Below are 23,759 nucleotides of genomic sequence, written 5' to 3'. Positions count from 1 at the left end.
CAAATTTCCATTCCAACTTGTTTCACCACCAAACTTTTCCCAGGAATGGGCAAAGGCGGTAGCCCAAAAGTGTATAATCAAGAGAACCTGGGAACTTGGGTGCCACAAACCATGCAAATCTAGAGAACCAAGACCTGTCTCAGAGATCTATGGGTTCTCTGTTTTTGCAAGGAATGGGTAATTGTCTTCCAGTATTCTACCAAGATTGAGCCAACCATGGAGATTAAAGAGTCAAATAGGGAGTCATAGGATCAAAGAATAAGAACTTGAAGAAATGTTAGAAGCCATTTAGTTCAACTTCCACATCTTGCAGATTAAGAAACCAAGGGCAAGAAGAGAGGTAAAGAATAATTTAAGCAAAAGGCCACAAAGCTAGGAAGTAGCAGCTCTGACCCCAGGTCTTCTGGTTCCAGATCCAGTCCTCTTGAGCAGTCTTCTTCCAAAGTGAAACCCCAAAGAGACAGAACCCAGGAGACTCAGCATATGTGCTTAGACTGTTGACACAAAAATTGGGGAAGTGGCCAGGCAGAAAACTTTAAAATCACCTTCCCATTTATTTTCAGAAGCATAATGTATCCAACCAAAAGATCTTGCCGTGGCTTTTTCCAGTGACTTCCTAAGGTTTTACTGTGAAATCTCCCAAGTGGACATCACTATAGAACTCCAGGGCCCTGGAACACCCTGAGGATAGCAGGGGCTCCTATTCAGCAGATAAATCTCTTCAGGGATAACTGGGAATTCATTGACACTAAGGGCACTTCTAAACTACACCAATAATTATTATGCAATGGCACCTCCTCAATGCTGACAAAACAAAAATTTAAAAACCCACCAAGAAAAACTTCATAATCCAGTTTTTCTGATTTGATGAAGAGGGGGGAAAGAGCAAGCACACCTTAAAGGTTGAAAAATCTGGTTAAAAAAGGGTTTGCCTTTCATTTTATATTCAATTCTATAGAAAACAGACCATATATATTTTAAACCTCTTTGTGGAATGGATCCTCAGAACATGCAAGTCCAGATTAAATCCATTTTTAGGTCAAAGAAAATTGTGAGGAGAACAGCTAAGGAATAAAACATAGATGTGAGAGTGGATTAACCATTTGTTCTGTGACAGCTAGGCACTAGCATGAACCCCTGAGAATTGCTTCTCTGAAGCTTTGTCCAGGGCAATCTTGGAGAGGGCCTCTCCCCAGTCTGAAGACCAATGCTCCTTCCCTTGGGGCATCACAACAATTTTGAGGAGCCAGGTCCCACAAACCCCTTTTGTTCCGCCCCCCTCCTCCCAATTAGAATTCATTCATGCCTTGAGAAGTCATGCTTCAAAGTTTCTCTCCATCCTATTCAAGTAATGAAGCTTCTGAGGTATTAAGCAATCCATGACATTTGTGACTGGTTAACTTTAATTTGTCAAAATAAATTTGCAGTATTTTGCATGTTAGTAATACAGTGCTGGTATTGACAAGTAAAATCATCATCTGCGTACATAGAAACCTTCATTTAGAAGCACACCTTAGGAGGGAAATGGATACACAATAAAAAGCGATCACAGGCCAAGCAGCAAGCCCTAGAGCGTAACAAGCTGGATGTCAGATTTGAGGATTATCTAATACAACTGTTTAGCTGCCAATCTGATAAAGGGGAGCTCAACTAGGTTACAACCCAAAAGGAAGAACACACACTGCCTTCTCATAGAACACTGTTGGACAGGCCTTAGTTCCTCAGTTGAGTCAGTTCATTTACAGTAGAAACTCAACTCGGGCACCAAGACACAGGCAAATTCCATCATATGGCCCTTCATCCCCTTCTCTGTGCATCCAACCCCCTTCTTCATGCTCTCCAGCCTACCCCACCTTTGCCTCTCCCAGTCCCCCAAAAAGACACAATGTGGTTTTATTATTGCCGACAAGCTTAAGTGAATAAAGAGTGCATACGAAATAGCATTTTAACTGAAGTCATACAATGAAGTCTCACTCCTGTTTATTATACAATGAGTTGATAAAACAATCATTTCTAGTAAATATCTCCACTTTTTTCTTTAAAAGAACTAATACTCTCAGGGTTCAAATGACCACATTCTAGCCCAGGGGGGCCCAACCCTTTCCCAACTGAGGACTGCTACCTGGGGGCCATTCTCAAGGAAGCCTGAGGCTTCATGGATTATTAGAGGCATTTCCAGCTTCCCTCCCCAAATCTCCTTTCCCGGGGGAGGACTGCCATATAAAAGTTAAGAGATCCCAGCAGGCAGAGCCAGATCCTAGCTGCTGGACTGCATGCTGAGACTTGAGCTTCCTCCCCAGGTGTGGCCATCGGGCAGCCCATTCCATGCCTCAGCAAGACTGGACATGGGCCTTCCCTGCTCTAGTCCTTCCAGTAGTCCATACGTAATGCTCTACATATCAAAAACAAACAGATCTTTGAACTGTGGATAAGAACAGTTGTAACAAAGTCATAGCTACATATTTTTCTCTACATTTTGTTTATTGAGACAAACTAATTAAAAAGGCACAAACATAGGGCATATGTTTACATGGACATTATAACAAACATATACATTAAAAGTGTAGGAATGTGTTGCCTTCCTGCTAAACAGAAAGTTCCTAAGCTTTTATATATACAAAAGTTGTACAATTTAATGTCCTAAAGTACAAAAGATCATTTATAAAATTATTTTACACTAAGTTCTATTATTTTATTTTATTTTATTTTTTTTACTATGTAGTTCAACCCCCTAGAACTGTTTTGAATAATGACACAGATACCTGTCCCTGATGTAGGAAGTCTGCCTCAGAAAGCAAGGTATTTTGATGTTTGGACTGACACAGAGGGGTACAAACGGAAGTCGTCCAGTTTGATAGTCCTGCAAACATTCTGCAAGATTAACACAACTAATTTCCATTTCTCTCAACTGCAAGATTAAAAACAAAAAAACAAAACACACACAAATTGCAACTTAAAAAAAAGATCGTGTAGAGACTTGGTTTTGGATTTTCTTTTAAACAATGTTTTTAAAACATGAATGTGTGGCATGATGGTCTAAAGAGTATCTTGTTTTCCTAGCTTTTGGTTTCTACCTTATGTACAGAAAAAAAATTCTGCTAAGAAACAAAAAGCACATGTCTCAACGTGTGTGATCATTGCAGGGTTTCTGCAGGGAGCTCAGACAGCTGCCTCCCTGAAAACACTACAAAGTTGATAGAAGTGTTTTCTTTAAACAAAAAATTTAAGGGGGAAAAATGATGATGATGTAAATATTTACAAAAGTCAACAGATCTGCACAACACTTGATTAAGAAAATAGGGAAAGAGAAATTAAAAAAAAAATGACACTCTGCTTGTCCTGAAGGGGCATACTACCTAGTTAGTGGTTAGAATAAAAACTGTATACAATTTAATATAAGACAAAACTTCTAGTGAGCAACTAACACATCTGTCCCTGTTGCAATATCAACAGGTTCTGATTGGGAGAGAGAGGGGCATATACATCACATCTAAGTGCCTCCAGCGTCTTCCAATTTTAAAGCAATATTTCTTAAGTATTTCAAAGTACTCCTTGGCTCTTGAATAAGAGCCCCAGAGGTCTAGCTAGGCTAGGAGCCTACCTGTCCGCATACTTTTGTCTCCTCCTCTGTCAGTAGCGGCCTTTCCTAACCAAACACAATTTTTGTTTTTGTCTTTTTTTTATTTTTTGTTTTTTTAAAAAGTCAACTACAATGCTATACTCCATCAGGATTAATATGCTGAGCAATATTTACATCTCCAAATATCAGGTCACAATCCCTATTATATGTTGAAGTTAGAATGATAAATTATCATATGCTTTGCATATCAGAGCTGGTATCACCTTTCCCATAGGGAATTCTGCCTGAAATTAACATATTCCCAAAGGTAAAATGCATATTCTCTGAAATGCATTTTATTATGACAATGTAATGCATTTATTCATAAAAACATTAAACATAGATAATTCTACACTAGCTCTCAATAAGTGGATTTAGAAGTGGCAGGTTAAAAATCGGCCATCCACCCTATTTGGGAGACAAAGAGTTCTGCTAGTGTTTAAAGCAAAATGATTTCCTAGTCAGAATAATTTCTGGGATAAAAACTGCTTTTTGCACATGTGTGTTTCACTTCATATGTCTGTTTTTATTTGTGGTATTTCATTAATGAACTACTATCCTGTTTCAACATTGCTGTGAGTTAAAGGAAAAACCTTTTGAAATGGAAGTGGTCCAGTGATCACTTTACATACCTTACTTTGAAAAATCCCAAGTTGGAGAAAAATGCTACTTAGGCTTTTATTAACTAGTGTAATAAGACCCCCCAATTTCTTGGTTTGCCTTTTGCTTTAATAAACTAAAAAAATGTTGCTGGTAAATATTTGCTTTAACTTTTTTTTTTTTTAATAACACTGCTTACCAAGGTGGTGACGTGGGCAAAGCTTGGGGTAAGAAAGGCATGCTCTCTACAGGTCTCATTGCTATATTTAGTGGGGCAGCTAATGTCATTGGTGTGGGTAGGTTCATTGGGGATGTGATAGTGACTGGGTGTGCTATATTCACTGGGGCAGTGACTGGGGTGGGGAGGTTGACTGGGGTGGTGAGTGTTAGTGGAGAGGTCATGGATAGTGGACTGGTTATAGTTACAGGATGCCCTATGTTCATTGGGCTGGTTATATTAACTGCACTTGAAACATTTACTGGACTTCTCATGCTCATTGCAGCTGCCACTGTGACTGGGTTTGACATCGTCCCAGACGACACAGAGGAAGTTATATTGAATGGAGTAGTAAGAGTCACAGGTGTTGTAGCAGCCGTGGAAGTTTGGCACAGGTTAGCAGCTTCTAAAATGAGAAAATGAAAAGGACTTTAGACTCTCAAAATCATGAATTAAATTTCAAAAAAATCTGAATATTTAAAAAAAATGAAAAGTCACAAAATATTTAATAAGTTAAATAATAACTTTTTTTTTCCAACCAAGATGTCAATATGACAGAGATGCCTTCTGAGCACAGGGCTGGGTAGGCAGGAATTCCAGAGTACTAATCTTATCTCTCATACTAACTCCCTCTAGGACTTGGGCAAGTTGCTCAGCCTCTCAGTCTAGGTTTCCCCCCACAAGGGGGGAATCAAACTTACTTACCTACCTCACAGTGGTGGTGTGAGGATCAGTTAACGTCTGCATGGCACTCTGTGGGGCAGAAGCACCACAGTAGGGCTAAGTATTCTCACTATCACTTCATGCAGTTCCTCTGAATTCTAAACGCTTTCCTGGGAAGAGCCAACCACCAGCAGTCGAGAGGGGCTGGTTTACACAGAGCTGGGCCGTTGGTTACACAGTATCGTACAATCAGAAAAATCCTCTCATGAGGCACATTGTAAGTAGTGGAGAGAGTGTGTACATACCGAATGGTACGTACTCTATAGCCTTCTCAAAGGTGAACTGACATTCTGTGAAGGTTTTAAAAAGCCGTTATTAGGGACTGATAAGCAAAGCTATTTCAGTAATTATCTGCTTATTTCAGTCTTAGAAAAATCATTTCTGCTAAATAACTCTAGATTACAATAAGTTTCTTAACTATGATTTAAAAAAAAAACAACCTTCACCCTTAGATCTATGCCCCACTCCCTCTCCCACCCCACTCCCATCTCCTATCTTATATCTATGTTAACTTAACCAGCTAGTTTAGTTGTAACACAATATATTTACACATATTACACATATCATCAAGAAGACAGAAAAGGGTTAACCAGTGGCCAGAACAAGGAGACCCTTCAGTGAGCTGGAGGGTTCCTGGTCCTTCCCTCATCGAGCTGTGGCTGGACACTTTCCCTTGGAAGATAATCCCACCACTGCCCCCACAAAAATCAGCACCACCTGCTGGTTAGCCATAGTACAGAACTCCTAAGAGGGACAGTGGGGGGAAGGGGAAGGGCTGCCAGTGATGTGGCTAACAAAATGAAAAAGGATAGACTGAACTAAAATGAATTTGAAGCTAAATTTGGTATTTATATACTTGCTCCACAAGTGGGCCAGGTTATTTGTAGCATGGATGCTTCATCCATGAAACAGTTAATAGCAACTATTCCCTGGTTAATTCTATACCGTCTGCACAAATTCTCTACACACTTTATTATGTTTTTTTGCTCCAGTACTTAAAGGGATACTCTCAATTTAGTTTAAGTCCTAAACTTATCAAGGTTCCCTTACTCTGGCAAATATTACAAAATTGAACAGGGATACAGAGCTTTCTGCCATCTATGGGCCTTTTCAATGAGAAGTGTACAGTAAATGGGAACACAATAGCATTTTGTTGGGGGGGGGGTGTCAAAGGATGAGCCTAAACAGTTGAGTTATTATTATATAAGCAAAGTGAAACACAATATCTAGCAGAAAAGGTGGTGATTACATAGCTAATGAAGATGGCTTCTCTCTGATATTGTCCTCCCCAAAATACTTTTTGGGGTCTTTATCACTTATACCTGACAGTATCCCTTTAATATGACTTGATTTAACACTTAAGATTCCTGGCCTCTAAATAAAATGCTCTGTGAATATCATTTCAACTAATAAGCAAACAGCCCCTTTATAATACTTGTATTCATTATCATAGAATATTCTTCCCCCACCCCCAACTCATCTATTTCCCTCACTAGCAATTTGTCAAAAAAATGACAAATAATTACATTTGGAAGACAGGAACAAGTAGCCCTTGAGGAAGCCCTGTCTGGAAGGCTGCATTCTTTTTCTTCACTGCCATTGGCTGTATGAAAAAGGTTATGATTCCCACTATCTTTAGTGAAATAATCAACTGTTTAGAAGGGGTCTGAGAGAAGGGAGAGTAGCCACCCTACACAAAAGGATGAAAGGAACTACAGGACCCAGGATATGACAGTGGAGCAACATATATGGGAGATTTCTAAGAAATTCAAAGTCATGGGGATTCGAGGAAAGTCAGTAACAAGAGTTTATAAACCTGCCACGAGGGAGAGGGGAAATATACCAGAAATTGGAGATATGCTGACAAATATGCTTCTCTGAAGCAGCTCCATGCCAGATAAGAAGTCAGCATTGTGACCAGAAAGCTAACAGGCTATGCTGAGCAATTGGTACTTGAACTGATTCTTTAACATGATATACATAAGAGAAAAAGCAAATGATTCTCAATTTTTCAGCTATTACAATAAACTTTTGAACGAAGGAATATTTTATGTTGATCCTAGAGCCTCACTGAATAAATTAACATAAACCATAGAGAGGAAAGAAATCAGCACTATGGTCGTTGGGGGAAGCAGAGAAAAGATGCAGAGGCCAGAACAGGAAGGGATAGAGTGGAAAAATGGGACTCAAAGGAAATGAATTATCCAGTGGCTGATAAAGGCACAAAAATGATGTGCCACCCAACACTAAAAATGAAAATTTTTTTGCAAGAAAGAAGTAGTTAAAAATGCAAGGATATTAATGGCTAAATTCTGGTTTTAGGTAACAAAAAAGAAGACTGAGTATCTATCCAAGGAAGAAATTTGTCTCTAAATTTATAAAACACATAGACCAAAGAAATCAAGAAAGATATAAAGAGATTCTAGTTTTCCAATAAGGAAAAAAATTATTGAGATACTTTATTGTCAACAACAAAACTTTACCAGATTTTTTTTTGCCTATCATGTTTTACAGTCCACAAACTTATCACTTTTAGTTATACATTGTCTCTTATAATGATTATTTGACATACCAAGATAAAACATTTTCCTATCTAACCATAAAATGACAAAAAAAAACCTCTTCTTACCTTTCTTCCTTGCCTTGACAGCTTCTTCCCACAATCTCAGTGTCTCTACCTGCTTCCCTGGCCAGCTGGTCACATGCTGTTGCTGCTGCTGTTGCTGCTGCTTCTGGTTGCTGGTCTCTTCATTCATGCATGCTATTCCAATCAAATACAAACACAAAACATAAAATTCACCTTGAAAAGCTTTGTTTTGTTTCAAAACTCCTAAAGAGACACTCTTAGGGACAGCTAGGTGGCTCAGTGGATAGAGCCACACCTAGAGATGGGAGAGGTCCTGGGTTCAGATCTGGCCTTGGACACATCCTACCTGTGTGACCCTGGCAAATCACTAGACCTTCCATAGCTTAGTCTTTACCACTCTTCTGCTTGGGAACAGATAATTTCTCTCCACTCTAAGTTGGACACGAATATCCACTTACATTACTCTTCATGATCTTTGCAGTTTATTTAGATAGCTCCCTTTAAAGGTCTTCTCTTCTAAGACTATTGACCACACCAGTCAATAAGAAACAAACACAAAACAGGAGAGCAGAGACATTGGAGAAACCCAGACCAAACAATTAAAAAAAAACCCCAACTCCTTACTATTTCAAAATACTGATGTCTTTTAAAGGGAATTTAATAACAATTGTTGTGAGAAAGCACATCATCCAAAGATTTAACTATGCTCTTGTTTGACCATAATGAAATGCATTAAAAGTTAAACTTTAAAATACCACTAGAAAATTAAAAAATGCTTAATCTGATTTATTCACTCTGTATAGGTTTTTAAAAGAAGTTAGCCAAATTTAATATACATATGAAGCATTTCACTAATTTTTAATCATCTATCTTTTGAGGATTTGTTGTTTTTGTTGAGTAACTCAAATATGATACAAAGTTCTATTTCAAATGACAAGAGATATTAAAGGGAAAAAGCCTGTATAAATGTAAAATTACTCAACAGTATACTGCAGCAGCAAGAAATATCATCAATAATCTATGCAAGGGAAAGATTAATCCCTGAGTCTGACAAGTAAATTTGTTTCACTTTTCTTTAACTGGGTAAGAAACTCCATATCTTTACTAGTTTGAGGATGGAAATGGTTTTGTCATAACTTTTTAGTTGAGCCAAACTTGACCTGGAGGTATGAGAGCTTAGTTCTATTACAATCTCTGGTAATCCAGCTCTGCTTGCCTGCCTACACCCATTCTAAGGAGAGAGACAGAGTCAGAAAAGGAGTCTTCCATATCTTTGGGGAGACATTTTTAAGTTCACTTAGAAAACAAATTTTAAAAGAAGAAAAAAGTACTTCCAGAGCTTTAGTTTACTTTTAAGGTTATTTTTTAAAGGCTATCACATTAATGCAACTAGGTAGTGATGAATATAAATATTTTGGAAATTCTTTATTTTAAACAATCATGAGGGAACTAAAGGGGAAAAGCAGTGAGACAACAGTCACTTTTTGCTTTCTGAGTTGCAATACATTAGGACTTTTCATTCCAGTCCTGGGGAAAAATGATTCACTGGAAAAGAGTCATCAAACAATTCTGCTAGTTCTAGCATGGACATACATAACAAATGAGGCTTGCAAATCAATGTAGACAAATATTAAGATTTGAAAGTAATGGAGTTTCTAATCCAGTGTTTCTTGTATAGATATTGGAAATGTCAAATGCTCTTCTTTTGAAGCACCCTGAGAGGTTTCAATAAAAATTGAAAATACTAAAGTTGACCAAGAATAAGGAATTCAAAACATGATTTAAACATCTTTGGTACATTAAAAAAAATCAATGCAAAATATTACAGCATAAGAAAGTTTCACTTACTTTTATTGATGCCTTGTTTACATGTATTACAGTTGATACTTTGGCTCTGCCCATGTGTCTTTAAGTGGCTGGTGATATACGCTGCACTCAGAAGTTTACCACAGATATTACAAGATACCTTTCCTTCATGGCGAACCATATGTGTCCGTAGTCTGTCTTTGGTGGCAAAGGCAGCAGTGCATGTCTGCATGAGGGAGGAAAACTTTTTTTAAATATAGACTATCCTGTTCCACTCATTTCGAAGTATTCTGTACTATCTATGTGTCACTATTCCCACATTATTCAAACAGATAGAACTATTAAAATTTTGTTTATTTGTGTCTTATGAATGGTGATTTTAACTCTTTTGTGGATGCTAAGTCTCTTCCATTTCAGGGAAAGGGGAAAAAAATTAATCTTTTGGATCTTTCCTTGAATTCAAATAATTTGTACTTATTCCAACCAATTTGTAGTGATATCAATAACATTAAGTCAAAGACTTTCAGCAACAAACTAGAACTAATGTCTAAAAAGTCTTTTGCTTTAGCTTTCAGTATTTAATTTTTTAATAATTTTTATTGTTACACAAAGTCATTAGATATTATCAAACAACCTCTCACAATAGTCCAAAAGGAATATTTTTTAAAACCTGATAAGAACCAGTGACAAAAATTTGAAGACAATTCATGTTATTTCCTAACAAATCTTAGCTATCAACTCAGAAATTTATTTCAAACTCTTCATAGTCTTCTTAATCAAATACAAACTGACCTTTTTAAGAGCACAGTATTGTTAAAAGGACAAGGGGTATAGCTAGGTAGCACTGTGGATGAAGTGCCAGGCCTGGAGTTGGGAGAACCTAGGTTCAAATCTGACCCCAGATACTTCCTAGCACTATGGCACCAGGCAAGTCCTTTAACTGACTCTGACTGCCTAGCCTTTACTGCTCTTCTGTCTTAGAACTCATACTAAGACAGAAGGTAAGGAGTTTAAAAAAAAAAAAGGTAAAGGGACAATTGCTTGACAAAGGTAAAAATATTTCAATTTTTTAAAAAGGTCTTATACCACAGAAATAGAAACTGTCCTTTTTAAAAAAACTAAACTTAGCATTTAAAACAGACCACATTATTCAAGTTGACAATTTCCAAACCATTCTGAATGTGAGAGATGGAACTGGCTTATACTTTCTGGATCATGTGCATTAAGTGATATACTAAGATTAAGTCATTTTAACTCTTACTTGGCATTTGAAGGGTCTCTCTGTTGAATGGACATGTTTTACATGACAGCTTAAGTGGTCTGGCCTGTGAAGGAGAAAGGTATAACATGTAATGAAATACAGAGATGGTACCAGCTGTGATGCTTATATGCCTTTTGCCTTTGGAGAGAGAGGGAGAAGTGGTATATGTAGTTTAAAGAAAGTTGACAGCATTAATTACCTTCCTTTCACATAGAAAAGAAAAACTTTCCCTTTTTACCTGAGAAGATTATCTCCTCTCCAATACCAAATTACACTAAATCTTACTGCCCACAGTTAAAATATGGCCAAAATTGTAGCCCTAATAATGTGACTGGAATGATATAACTATATTAATTGTAAAGAATTTTAAAAATAAGACCATAGGACTTTAGATTTGGAAGGGGCCTTAGAATTCATCATATCTAATCAAAATGAGTGAAAGGCTCAGCACTCAGACAGTAGGTAAGAAATGTTTTCCCATGTACCTTATAAAAAGCTAGCAAGAATCCCCCACCTTTGAAGAAATACTTCCTTGGTTTGTAGAGTCTGTAACTCCTCTACCCAGACATTCAATTACCAGGGCAATTTATGCCTTTCTGCTAAATTCAGGGCTGAGTGCACCAGAGCACTTCCTAAACAAAATAAGATGTTGACCACCTTTCAACTGAACCAAATTGGAGCCAGTGACCTAGAGATATAAGATCTCAGTACCTATCACCAATTTTGTGCAGTAATACAAGCTTGCCCATACCCATTATTAAAATAACCATCCCTCCCCACCATCTTCTGGGAGACAAAAATGAAGTCCACTGAGAACATAACTTTAAAAAGAAAAAAACCCCAGTACCTCGAGAAGCCTTTCCCACAAACACTGCAAGTATATGGTTTGGTGATGCCTCCTTCATGAGACCTCACATGGTAAGTCATCCGATCCTTCCTCTTGAAGCGTTGATTGCAAATAGGACATTCAAAGGGCTTCTCATCTGAATGAGAGAGCTTGTGCCGGTTAAGGTGGTAGACATCTCTGAAGGCCTTCCCACACATCTCGCAAGCATGGTTCTTCTTGACTGGTTTACTGGGCTTCTTGACTGTCTGTGTCACTGGCATAACAGTGGAAGTGGCACTGCTGCTAGGGTTAGTGCCAGAGGAAGATGTAGTGACTGTTGACAAGATGCCTGCAATGGTTGAGACCAACGAAGTTCGGCTGTTGTCTCCAGCGATGGTAGAAATAAGGGGTACCACCGTAGTAGGGGTTTTCTTTGACCGTGACACTAACTTTATCCCAGTGTGGCAGGATTCATGGCGCCTCAGGTGGTAGCTGTCCCTGAAAGCTTTACTGCAGTAAGTGCACACAAAGGAGGTTTTAGGTTTTTCTTTTTTAATCCCAATGGCATCCTTTAATGTTTCTGGTGGTGCCTGAGGTTTCTGAGTTATTGGTAATGGAAGCAACGGCTTCTGATCAGGGGGCTCCACAGCAGAGCTCAGGAGGGGCAGCAAGCTGTTCTGTGCTGCCTGCTGTTGGTGATGGGAGGCTTCGTGGGCCTAAAACCAAACATTTACACTTAAGAAACACAACCACTCATAGCAGCCTTCAAAATTCAACATGCTCCGGACAACACAAACCCAAGAAAACAAATGGAAGACCTTGAAAGCATACTTTCTGTAACAGGGGTTAAGCAAACTTGCAGTAACTCAAAGAACCCAGCACATAACATTTAAGTCACCATACAAAACACAGATTTTTGCCATTCCTGTGCTGAGACTGTTCGATTTTAAACAGCTGACTCACCTACCAGACTACCTTAGTTCAGATGGGATGCATTCACTGTAAAATCCCTTTGCATTATTCTGTCATTACTGAAGCCAAGTTTAAATAACTTATCCAAAAAAAAAATGACACTACAGACATATACTTAGCCTCTCAATGAAATGTAAAACACAACAGAAGCATCCACTTATGAATTAATTAGGGGAGGAATGGCTCAAGTCTCCTCTTTTTTCACCAGAAAATCCTGAGTGATTAAGCAAAAGAGCTGTTATTGCTAAGCAATGAATAGAATCCAGTGTTCTAAGTATATTAGTTGTAATAACTTTACTTTTAAAATTTCCCTTAACCCTACCAGAGACTGGGTTGAAATTAAGCCTGTTATGGTACAACCTGTAGTGTATCTGTCAGCAGAGTACTTCCAACTATTCTTTAATTCACCTGATGCTAGATAAGTCCACTTCCTAAAGTTGTACTAAACTGATTGTCCAAATCACTTAATTGTCAGACAGGTTAAAGGAAAAAAAAATGTTTAATTTCCCCTATAAGCCTGTATTTCTCCAACAGTTCTTGCTTTTGTTAAAATATTAGACAAGTATGTTGTTCTAATGTACATTCCTTCCCATCCCACCATTCCCCCAAAAAACAATCTTCCCCCAAAACTATGGATTTAACAGGCTTCCTAGAAATTGCCATCAACTACACATCCCAATTTTCCCTTATGGATGACCTTGTTGGCATTTGTGTTATGATACTGGTTTTGAGGTCACAGTACTTCCATATTAACAAATTCTTTAGGATATGATGGGTTAATTCCTGAAATTGTTTTTCTAAAAATTTTCCCTTTTCCAAAAATTATCCGAGTCTGAGGCAATGGTCCCAAACCCCAAAGTTTATGTTTTCACAATCCTAGGAGGACACAAGTAACCAGAGTTAAAGACCCTAAAAAGTTCAAGCACAGTATCCTAGGCCTTTTCCCACAGTCTGACTTTAGAAGCTTATTTATCCTTCCTTTACCCTACAATCACAAATCCTGCAGTCATTTAGCTAGCCTCCTACAGGACAGAAAACCAAGGACAAGTAATCACACATTCATATGCATGCATACAATTTCTCCCCAAAGGATAAGAATACCTACTATCACTCCCAGTTTACTTGAAGAGAACACAGCTAAACTTAAAATCAGTGTCCCACATGACCATACAGTGTGATTATCCACAGACTTAATTTCAGTTAGCAGGTTTAGTACCTTTGACTTCACCTCCCTCTGTCTGAGTCCTGGGAAGCTCTCAGAAACTTTGTATGTACTTCAGTTCAAGGCATCTCTGGACTTAGTGTTCGTACTGAATTACTGCATACTTTTTTATGAAGTTTCTCTTGGTCTCTATGAGATTTAAGAATCTCATTGGGTGACATTGAAAATAGTCTAAAGAGATGCATAGTCTAATTCTACCCATTTCCCAAACTCTAAGATTCCCAAATTCATATACAGTATACAAATAGTTAATATTTGAAGATAGGTCAAGATACACAATTTCAAAGCCAGCTGACAGATAAGACAGTAGAGAATGCAGATCTTTTGGACAAGGTTCAGACAGTTTGGAGGCATTTTTCAATACTAAAGAACCATTAGGATAGTTGAGCACTAAAAGCACTTAGTACTATTTTATCGATATAGATATCCAAGTAAATATTTTCACAGAACTGCTGAAGCTCACTTTTACTAGGGTCTTAAGAGTTCCCTTGATTATTTCTCAAATGAAATTATCAAGAATGTCCTTACTATTGAAGGATTCACTTCTTGATTTCCAAGATTTTCTATAGGAAATCTTCTTAATGAAAGTACTGCCACCTCCCACCCACCTCCCACCACACTCCCTGTATCGGAGGTAGAGACAAACTAAAGCAACAATTGCTGCCCGAGTCTGGTAAAGTACAGTTAAAAAAAAAAAATCCATCTGTAGGCAGGCTTTTATTTGACTAGGATCATCATTGAATCAAAAGTTGTTTGATTTTTTTCCCCCATCCCATTTAATTGTAGTGCTTTTAACCCTGCCTGAGCTTTCCTCCTCTTGTGTTGGCCAGAAAAAAAAAATGTTATTTCATCACTCAGGGTGGTAGGATATGGCACCGTGAAATCTCCAGTGCCAGAGGGTAAAAGATTTTGTACTGAAACAAATTAGCATCAGTGAGTCATATCTTGAATGTCCTGTTAGGAGAATCATCCATCAAACATTTTAACAGCTATGGCTTTCACTTTCTATCCTGTATCTGGAAAGTAAGCAGGTGTTAAATTGTTTTAAAATATAAATGTGATAATATGCTAATGGAAACAAACAATGTAATTTACTCCTTCATTTCCTCAATGGAAATCATTTAAAATCCAAACAGGGTAGATATATTCAATACTTTTCAATAGAAATTTCTGGAATATTTTCAATATCTACTCAACTATCTCTCCAAATCTATATTAAATCAGCTTTTTCAAAATTTAATGAGAGCTATATGAAAATTCTGGATCAAAAATTTATCTCTCACACCTATGAGGTAGATGGAATCATTTTCTTAAAAAAAAAACACAACAAAACCTGATATTTTATGTATGAAAATACATAAAACATATCAATAGTTAATCAATGATGTCTTTTCCAAGGACATTGAAATATCAAATATTATATATAAGTAGCAATTAGCTTTATAAATATTAGTCATGAGATTTCCCCTTAAAATAAATACATGATCCTTCTTATGTTTACAATCTCCACTTAAGTTTATATAGCAATCTAAATCATTCATCATATCAAAACTACTCCAGAGGTCTATTAAACACATTTTTAATGAAGGTCTGAAAGGGTTTTTTTGGAGAGATTATTTGCCACCTTTAACACCAACCTGGACATTGGATAGTTAATTTTTTTCCCTCTAACAAATATTCACTATATATTTTTTAAAATGTGGATATATTATTCACCAGCAAACTTATTACAATGTAATAAAATAAAAACAGATCAGATTCGGTGGGAGACAATTTCTTTTTCCGAATTTTGAAAACTTCAATTTCAAGAAGCCTGTGTTTATAGTCTTTAGTAAAAAAAAAAAAATCTAAGCCACCTACAAAAACACAGTTTTGCAGGTATCAGATACTTAAAAAAAAAAAAGACAACTGGTAAACTCTCAAATCAAGACCACTGAGGTGGGTAAAGTGGTTTAGAAAATAAATGTATTAAAAATTCTACATCCGTTCCTAGTTAACTAAGTAAAAGGGCTCAAGAGCTCTAGAAGTCTGGGGTTTCATGAAGTTATTCAAAGGAGGAAAATAACAGAAGTGGGAGGAACGCACTTTAAAGTGATGAGTTTCCTGCCCTCTTTCTGTTCCGAAGTTTCCCAGTGAGCTCATCAGAACTGCCCACTAAACGCTTCGTTTGAAAATTGGAACGAAACAGCAAAATAAATAAATAAAAATCCATCCCAGGGCATCCAAACAGGGTCATCATCTCGCTTCCCCAACGAACAGCATCACTCTTTTCCCCACTCTCCCCCCCCCCACTCCCCTTCAAAGTAAAGCCAGTTAATAAATCGGCCATACAAATGACTTTCACGGTTTCTAGCGGAAAGCGGGTGGCTTCGGGAAAGAAAGAGAAGAAAAACACCCCAAGGGGTGACTCATCTGGGGGCTTTGCAAGCTGGATCTTTCCCAGTCTCCTTCCCTTTCTTTCTCTGGCGCTCCCCCGGGTCAGAGGAAATGTGCGCGGTCAGAGACAAGGGCTCCAGTAGGAGTAGGAGGGGGTCGCTCCATCCAGGACCCTGGCCTCCCTTCTTTGGCCCCCAGTGGGGATTCCCTAGACTGAATGGGGGGGAGGGGGCGGCAGGGAAAGACGCGGGAGAGGAAGGGGGTGTCAGCTGCGGTCAAGTCCCGGTGCAGGGGCTTTTGTAAAAGGACAATTTCAAATCCAGTCGATAAGTTCAGAGACACAGACACTGCCCAAAGCAAACCCCTCCAACAGGCAAGCCCCCGGAGGGAAAAGAACAGGGGGAGCCAAGGGGTCCGGGGACAACCCCTGTACACTCGGAGATGGCCTGCGCAGGGGTGGGGGGGGTAGCAACAAAAAAGAGGGATCACAGAGCTGAGAGAAAGGAGAGCAAGCAAAAGAAGGGGGGGAGTCAAAGAGAGGGGTCGGGAAACTTGGGCGGGATGGGGGACGGGGGGCACCAGGTCTACACTCCCCCCTAGGGTCCCGGGGCGCTACAGACGCGCGCCCTTCCCTTCCCCGGGCCGCCGCCGGTCTGGTGACAGCGGGCCGACCTCCTCCCTTCCCCTTCGGGGCGAGAGGGGAAGGGGGTGAATGCCCGCGGGAGGCCCGGGGGTCACCCCCAGGCCGCGGGCCCCCCCCTCTGCCCCGGCACACGCACACACACCCTCGCGCCCCGGGAGGCCGCCTCCTCACACCTCGGTCGCCCCGCGGCTCCCGGGCGGGCTGGCGGAAAAACAAAGGGGGATTAGGGAGGCCGGGGCCCGGCCGGGGCCAGGGCGCGGAGCCGGCAGGCAGGCAAAGCAGGCAAGCAGGCAAGCGGGCGGGCGGGGAGGAGGGGAGGAGGAGCGCCCGCCCGCCACCCGCCCGGGGCCCGGCCCCCCTGCGCCCCCCCCGCCCCCCGGGGGGGCCCCCAGTACCTGGAACAGGAACGCGGTCCAGTTGGCCTCCATGGCGGCAGCGGCGGCGGCGGCCGAGCCCCCTCCTCCCCGCTCCCCCCGCTTGGGGAGCCTCCTCAGCCGGAGGAGGCGACAACAAAGCGGCGGCGGCGGCGGCGGCGGCGGCAGCGGCGGCGGCTCCTCAACATGGCAGCGCCGAGCGCGGCCACTTCCGGTAACCTCCGGGACGCACCACCGCGGCGGCGAGCGCGGGCGGGAGGGGAGCCCCGGCGGGGCCGCCGCCGCCCCCAACCCCCGCTGCCCTGCCCGCGCCCCCCTGCCGCCCGCTCGCCCGAGCGGGGCGCCCTCGGGGGCTGCCGGTTGGGGGGTCGGGCCCCCGGCGGGGGGGCTGGGGTGGGGCCGGGGGCGGGGAGGCGCCGCGGCGTCCCCCCCCGCGGGGGTGTGGGATGCTGCGGTCCGCGGCTCAGGCAGCGGGAGCAGGGGGAGGCTCAGGAGAGAAGATGGAGGACGCCAGGGTCTGGCGCTGCCCCGTGGGGCGCAGGCCAGACGGCCGCCCGCTCCAGCCGCCGACTCGGCGCGCAGCCCTCTCTCAACCCGCGCGGCGCCGCGCCCCGCTCCGCCCTGACCCTTGGCGGAAGCGGAGCCCAGGCCCCCGGCGCGGCGCCGGCTTAGCCCGGAGGCGCTCCCGCCCCCGCCCCAAACTGAGGAAACCCCCCTGGCCCGGGGGGCGCCCGGGGCCCCCGCCGCCCGCGCGCGCTGACACGCGCAGACACGCCCGCGCGCCCGAGGCTACAGCCGCAGCCTAAGCTGCCCGAGGCCTGGGTGGGGGAGGCTGAGGCACACTCCTCTAGGCTCCTAGACACTCTAGTGCGGAGAAGGATGCTCAGATTCCCGCTCCCGCTGCTTCCCTCCACTTTCGGAGCAAAGGCAGCGCTTGCTTAGGGTGCAGGATCAGGGTCCGCCACTCTTCCTCCAACTCGGGACGCCAGCCCAGAGTTTACTGCAGAAGTCGTTCCTGAACTTTTCCGTCCACTCACCCCATCTTTGAGGTGTGACATTCCACCTCCCCTTCCATCCCCGCAAAATAAAAAATAAATAAATAGAAAAAGAAAAGAGTGAAAGGTGGAGAAGAGAACAGCCTCGGCTAGCTCGGCCTCACTATCTATCCCCATGCCACTGCACCGACCCTGATAAGGACCAGGTGTGAAGGGACCCGAGGCTCTGTGAAGTCTCGAGCCCGAATTCAAAGAGACCTTTAATAAACTCTGGGATGGATCTTGGGCTTATTAAATTAAGAATCGCTTCTTGCCCTTTCTCCTCTCTTAAGGATCATTCCCAGAACTTTCTCTTTCCTGCCTTCTGGCTTCCGAACTGAGAATATTAGAGACAAGCTATTATTGAAAAGTGTCTCGAAGCTCTTGGGGAGGGAGATGAAAGAACAAGGTGTTTCAGTGGTATTTTAACAAACTAATTAAAGAAAAATACCCCAATCTTCAAATGGCTACATTATTACAAGAACTTACATCGTTCATAACTAATTGCCTTCTTACTTCACATCTATTGCTTTTGGACACTCGTTACCCCAGGCTCCAAGTCCATCCTTTCCCCCCACCCACACATTCACTGTTGGACGATTAAATACAGTAGCAGAACATTACGATGAAAAATGCCGAGAAATTGTGAGGGATAGTAACAATTTGACAGCCCGTGCTTCCTCTCCATTTACCACATATGTACAACCTTCTCACTACTTCCTTCTCTCAGTCACCAAAGAAAAGGGGCAGGAAAATGCTGATAGGGTTTCTTTGGAGGAGATTCCCCATTAGGCACTACCTAAAGCCCTTGGGAACTGATGAGCTTTGGCTGAGAAAAGAGACCGCAGCTAGGTTCACTGGGTGCACTAGGTAACATTCAAGGGCAGGCCCCTCAGAGACAAGAGGGAATGGAGAACAATGAGCTATAGGGTAATCAGAGTTTCCAACAGTTCCCTCTGCTGAATTCTCTAGCTGACCCCTATGGCCCTTGCACACTCACCATCCCAAGGGTCTCAGAGTTGGATAATGACTCCCTCTCCCCAACCTTCAAGTTGTTCAGGAAACAGAAGCTCTTGTAAACAAGAACTGGTGGGAGAAAAAAATCCAAGTACCAACACAAGGAAATAGCTCGCATATAGTCATTTGAAATTTTTGCTTAAATCGTGAACATTAAGTGATCCTCAAGTCTCTTATTTTTATTCTTGTGCTGGAAGCCTCCGCTCCTTTCCACCTCACCATATTCCCTCTACCCTCTAAAACCTCTCCTTAAGATTGTGTTCTCCTTCGCTTCCTACATTTCTTCAGCCAGGGGTGAAATTGAACCTTCAAGATTATGAAAATTAGCACTTAATGATGGCCATTATCCTAATGATAATGCCGACTCTCCTGAATCCATTCAGGCTCTCCAGAATTTCTTATCCTAGGATCTCTAAAACCCTTTCTCAACAATCGTTCTCACAGCACCTCTGGGGAGGGGTTTCCCCCACCAGCAGGAAACAGAGGTTAAGTGAAAACAGTCGAGTTCTCATTACCTCAGAGCTGGGATTCAGAAGCTAGAACTTTTAACTTCTTCTCCTCTGATTAAAAGTGCCTAGTTCTACCCTTGATTCCAACAAAGCAGAACCAAGGTATCCCTCACTCCTGAAATCCACCTCCCGTTTACCCAACCTCCAAAGAAGAAACCAAACCACTTTCCATAATCAGGTGATGCTTTAGAAATCATGATTCCAGAAAGAGAAAGGAGAAATTCCAAAACGTCAGCCTTGCAAACAAGAGCCAAAAGCAAGCAACCCCCGCAGCTACAGCTGCCACTAGAAATATATACTGAAACCAGGTCATGAGCTCCATTCCCAGAAGAGTCAGTAAGCTTTGCTCTTTTCCATAGCTGCAGACAATATACCCAATCCCAGCCAGCTGTTGAGGCAAGAAGAGTATGTATGAATGGCTTTGCACAATAAATCCAGCCCACTAACGAAAACATAACTTTGATGTGATCATGCCCATGGTGGCATCTTTCATATATGACAAGTGGTTAAACTAGAAATGTTTAGCATCTAAATACAAATCCTTGAAAGGCTCCCTTTCCCCAAACCCCAATTCAACCCTATTCACTGTCTGTAGTGAGGAGCCCAGGACCCATTCATTCTCCAGCCATTATGAGCTTCGTTAGCACCAAGATCTTTCCATTCCCACTCGGTTCCAATCAATTCTACTCACTGTCAAGACCACTAACCTATTATTGAACTTTCTGTGGAAGGGATCTGTGTAGGGGCTTTAAGGGAAGAAGGCAAAAGGCTCTCCTAGTGACACTAATTTCCTTTGCCTAGAACATAAGCCCATTTACCTCCCCAGAGCTGTGGGAATTGGCCTCCATCTTCTTTGTTCCTAACTTTGGGCTATTTTTCTCTTGTCCCTCTTCCTCACCACTTATCAGTGACAGTGAGTGTTGTCCCTTCCCTCTCCAAAGCAATTCTTGCATCTATCCTTTCCTCTCTATTCCTGTTGCCACAATCCTAATACAGATTCTCATTATTCCCCCCCTCCATTAATCCAATTTTTTCTTTTCTCTCTCCAGTTACTTCATCTTTCATGTTATTGCCAGAATCATGTTTCTTACCCATAGATCTGCCTCTCAAGTCTTCAATGACATCTTCTTGTCTTTCAAGAAAAAATCAAATTCCTCTTCTTGGTATTCAACGCTCTTGAGAACCTGTAGTGATTCTCCCTTTCTAACTTTATTTCATAAAATTCCCATGCAAACACTATGCTTCACTGAAACTAAACAACTTTCTAACAAAGACATCATACTTTCATGACCCCAAACCTTTGCTCAGACTGTCTTCACCTGTTGAAACTATACCAGTACTTTAATGTAAATGCCCCCTTTCCCTATGAAGCATTCTCTGAACCCCCAATTAATGACACCTCAGATATTTTGTTTTGTAACTCTAACGGACATAACATTGTATATGATAGTTACCTGTGCTGGTGTCTTATCCATATATCAAATTGTAATCTCCTTAAAGCAAGGACTATGTCTTATCAAAACTTTATATACTGTCTCCCCCAGCCTTAATATTTATCAGGCAGTTAATTACAATGAAACTAATATTTAGTAGCCTCAAGGTGCCTTACACATAAAAAATCTATTTGTCTGTGATCTCTGGCCTGTGACCTTAACCTAAAAGTAAAGAAAGGCATGAAATTACTTGCCCTGGAGAAATGTTACTTTTGAGGTTAGTGAATCCCAGTTCTCCGTGAGTTTGAGCCCAGTCATTGATTTTCTTTTTTTTTTATTTTGCAAGCATATATTATCTATCCTCCCCACTGCTCTTCCTCTGATAGAACAATTTAAAATATAAATAAAACCTTCATACGTATTCCAGCATTTAGTCATGTCAAAAAAAATTTAATTCTCACAGGATGTGGGTCATGCGCTTCATCTTTAGCCCTCCAGATTAAAGATTTATTATTATAATTTATTATCATATGATCCGAATTCTCAGATATTTCAAGTTTTTTAAATCTAAAATGTTGCTCACTTCATTCTGCATCAGTTCACGGAAGTCTTCCCCATTTTTTTTTTTAAATTTTCCATTTGCTCATTTGTTAGTAGCACAATAATATTCTTACTTTCTCTGACTAAATGGTAGGTGTCTCACTTTTTATATCTCTAGGCACATCTTAGAGATTAATGGCAAATGATACATTTACCAAAGGTAGGTCTACATTCAGAATTCCAGATTTTCTAAAGACACTAATATTAAGAAACATTGGAGAGGCAGCTCAGTGGTTCAGTTAATAGAATGCCAGGCTTGGAGTTGGTAGGACCTGCGTTAGATCTGAACTCAGACACTTTCCTAGCTGTGTGACCCTGGGCAAGTCACTTAATCCCTTTTGCCTAGAAAAGAAGCACTGGAAAACCAGCTATAAAAGATCTTTTTATAATGGAAAGAATTTTTAAGGGACTAAATTCATTAAGGATTTGGATTATTATAGAATCAGAATCCTAGAAGTGGACAGAATAACTTAGTCTCATCCTGGACTACTTCCTAAAAAAAGAAAAGGCTATCCTAGACAGATGATATTATCTTATTTCAGGAAGGTCCCAATAAGATGAGCAATGTGTACTAAGGATTTAACTGAAAAGTCTAAATCAGACTAATTTTCATGCAGAAAACCTGGAGCCACAGTTAAGCAAAAAGAGTGCAATGTTGAATGACAAGAGTAAAAAGGATCAGTCCACAAGAAATGTGACCCTTCAACTTCTGCCTAAATTACACAGGAAAAGGAACAGAAAGGGAAGCTAGCTTTTCATGTACTCTTTAGACCAAGAAATACCTCACTCAGTGAGAAAAGCAGAAGCAAATCCCACTAGGAGTACAGTCACCACAGTTCGCCCCAGGGCTGCTTGTCTGTGGCTGTGATGGTCAGAAGTCCTGCTAGTGTTTCAATTCTACTCCCTGGAGTGTCATCAGTAGCTACTTCTATTTCAATAAATAAAGAGGGGTAAACAGAGTTATTAAATCTTCTATACCTCTCAGAGATAAGGTTAATTTTGCCTGAGCACATTCAGATTATCAACTTCTTAAAAGCAACTATCTATATCTCCATTAGAGAAGAGTTCTTGGCAGTAAAACTCTCTCTACCCTTTCCCTATCCCTTTATAACCTATAGCTTTCAAAAGGTGAAAAACACTTCAAAAAGTGAGACTAGGAGCTCCCTAACAGCAGGGACCATGTTTTCCTATTAGAAGACTATAACTCCTTCCTAATAGATAAATTGATCAAAGGATATGAACAAAAAGTTCTCAAAAGAATAATCACAAACTATTAACAACTATGTGAAAAAAATGCTCCAAATCACTAATAAGAAAAAGAATACAGAGATTTTACCTCACATTCAGTGAATTGGCAAAGATGGCAACAGATGTGAATAATTAATATTGGAGTGCTTGTATAAAGACCCATACTAATGCATTGCTGATGGAGCTGATTTGGTATAACCATTCTGGAAAGAAATTTGAAATTATGTAAACAAAATAGCTAAAATATCTGTACCCTTGATCCAGAAATCCCACAGTCCAAGGAGATCAATGAGTAAAAAGAAGGCTGCATATACACCAAAATATTTATAACATTACTTTTTGTCATAGCAAATGCTTGTTTGATGGGCAATGGGTTAACAAACTGTGGTACCTGAAGGTAAATGTTGATCTGTAAGAATCAATGAATATGATGAATAGAGAGAAGTATAGAAAGACTTATGTGAACTAATACAAAATGGAGTTATGTCTGTAGCAATGCAAATTGAAAGGACCACCACAAATCAATAGAAAAAATCATAAAGAAGAATGGCCCTAAAGAAAAAAGTTATGAGAAGATATATCCCCTCCATTCCTTTGCAGAGATATGTAAATTTGGGGGGGGGGTATAGAACATTGCAAAAAAAATTTTTTTTCAATGTATTAATGGGCTTTGCTGATATTTCCCCCTCTTT

General features: G+C 40.9%; 1 protein-coding gene across 4 annotated transcripts; it reads right to left on the bottom strand.

Moving 5' to 3' along the window:
• Nucleotides 1-1,385: 1,385 nt before the first annotated feature.
• Nucleotides 1,386-17,452, bottom strand: VEZF1 (vascular endothelial zinc finger 1). Of its 4 annotated transcripts, none has more exons than XM_007481829.3 (7): nt 17,248-17,452; nt 11,661-12,355; nt 10,814-10,877; nt 9,595-9,796; nt 7,789-7,920; nt 5,405-5,449; nt 1,386-4,842 (listed from the first exon to the last, which is right to left on the bottom strand). In XM_007481829.3, exons 1-7 carry the CDS (start codon nt 17,278-17,280, stop codon nt 4,415-4,417), a joined length of 1,599 nt encoding a protein of 532 aa, XP_007481891.1. In that variant the 5' UTR covers nt 17,281-17,452; the 3' UTR covers nt 1,386-4,414. The 4 variants fall into 4 exon arrangements, with proteins under 4 accessions (XP_007481891.1, XP_007481892.1, XP_001363202.1 ...); XM_007481830.3 differs by having other exon boundaries at nt 9,595-9,778; nt 17,248-17,449; XM_001363165.4 differs by lacking the exon at nt 5,405-5,449 and having other exon boundaries at nt 9,595-9,778; nt 17,248-17,451.
• Nucleotides 17,453-23,759: the final 6,307 nt, after the last annotated feature.

Source organism: Monodelphis domestica, chromosome 2 (assembly GCF_027887165.1).
Source record: "Monodelphis domestica isolate mMonDom1 chromosome 2, mMonDom1.pri, whole genome shotgun sequence".
In the NCBI taxonomy this organism is placed as follows: domain Eukaryota; kingdom Metazoa; phylum Chordata; class Mammalia; order Didelphimorphia; family Didelphidae; genus Monodelphis; species Monodelphis domestica.
The sequence above is the reverse complement of the archived record's forward strand: the minus strand, read 5'-3'. Positions and strand labels throughout refer to the sequence as shown.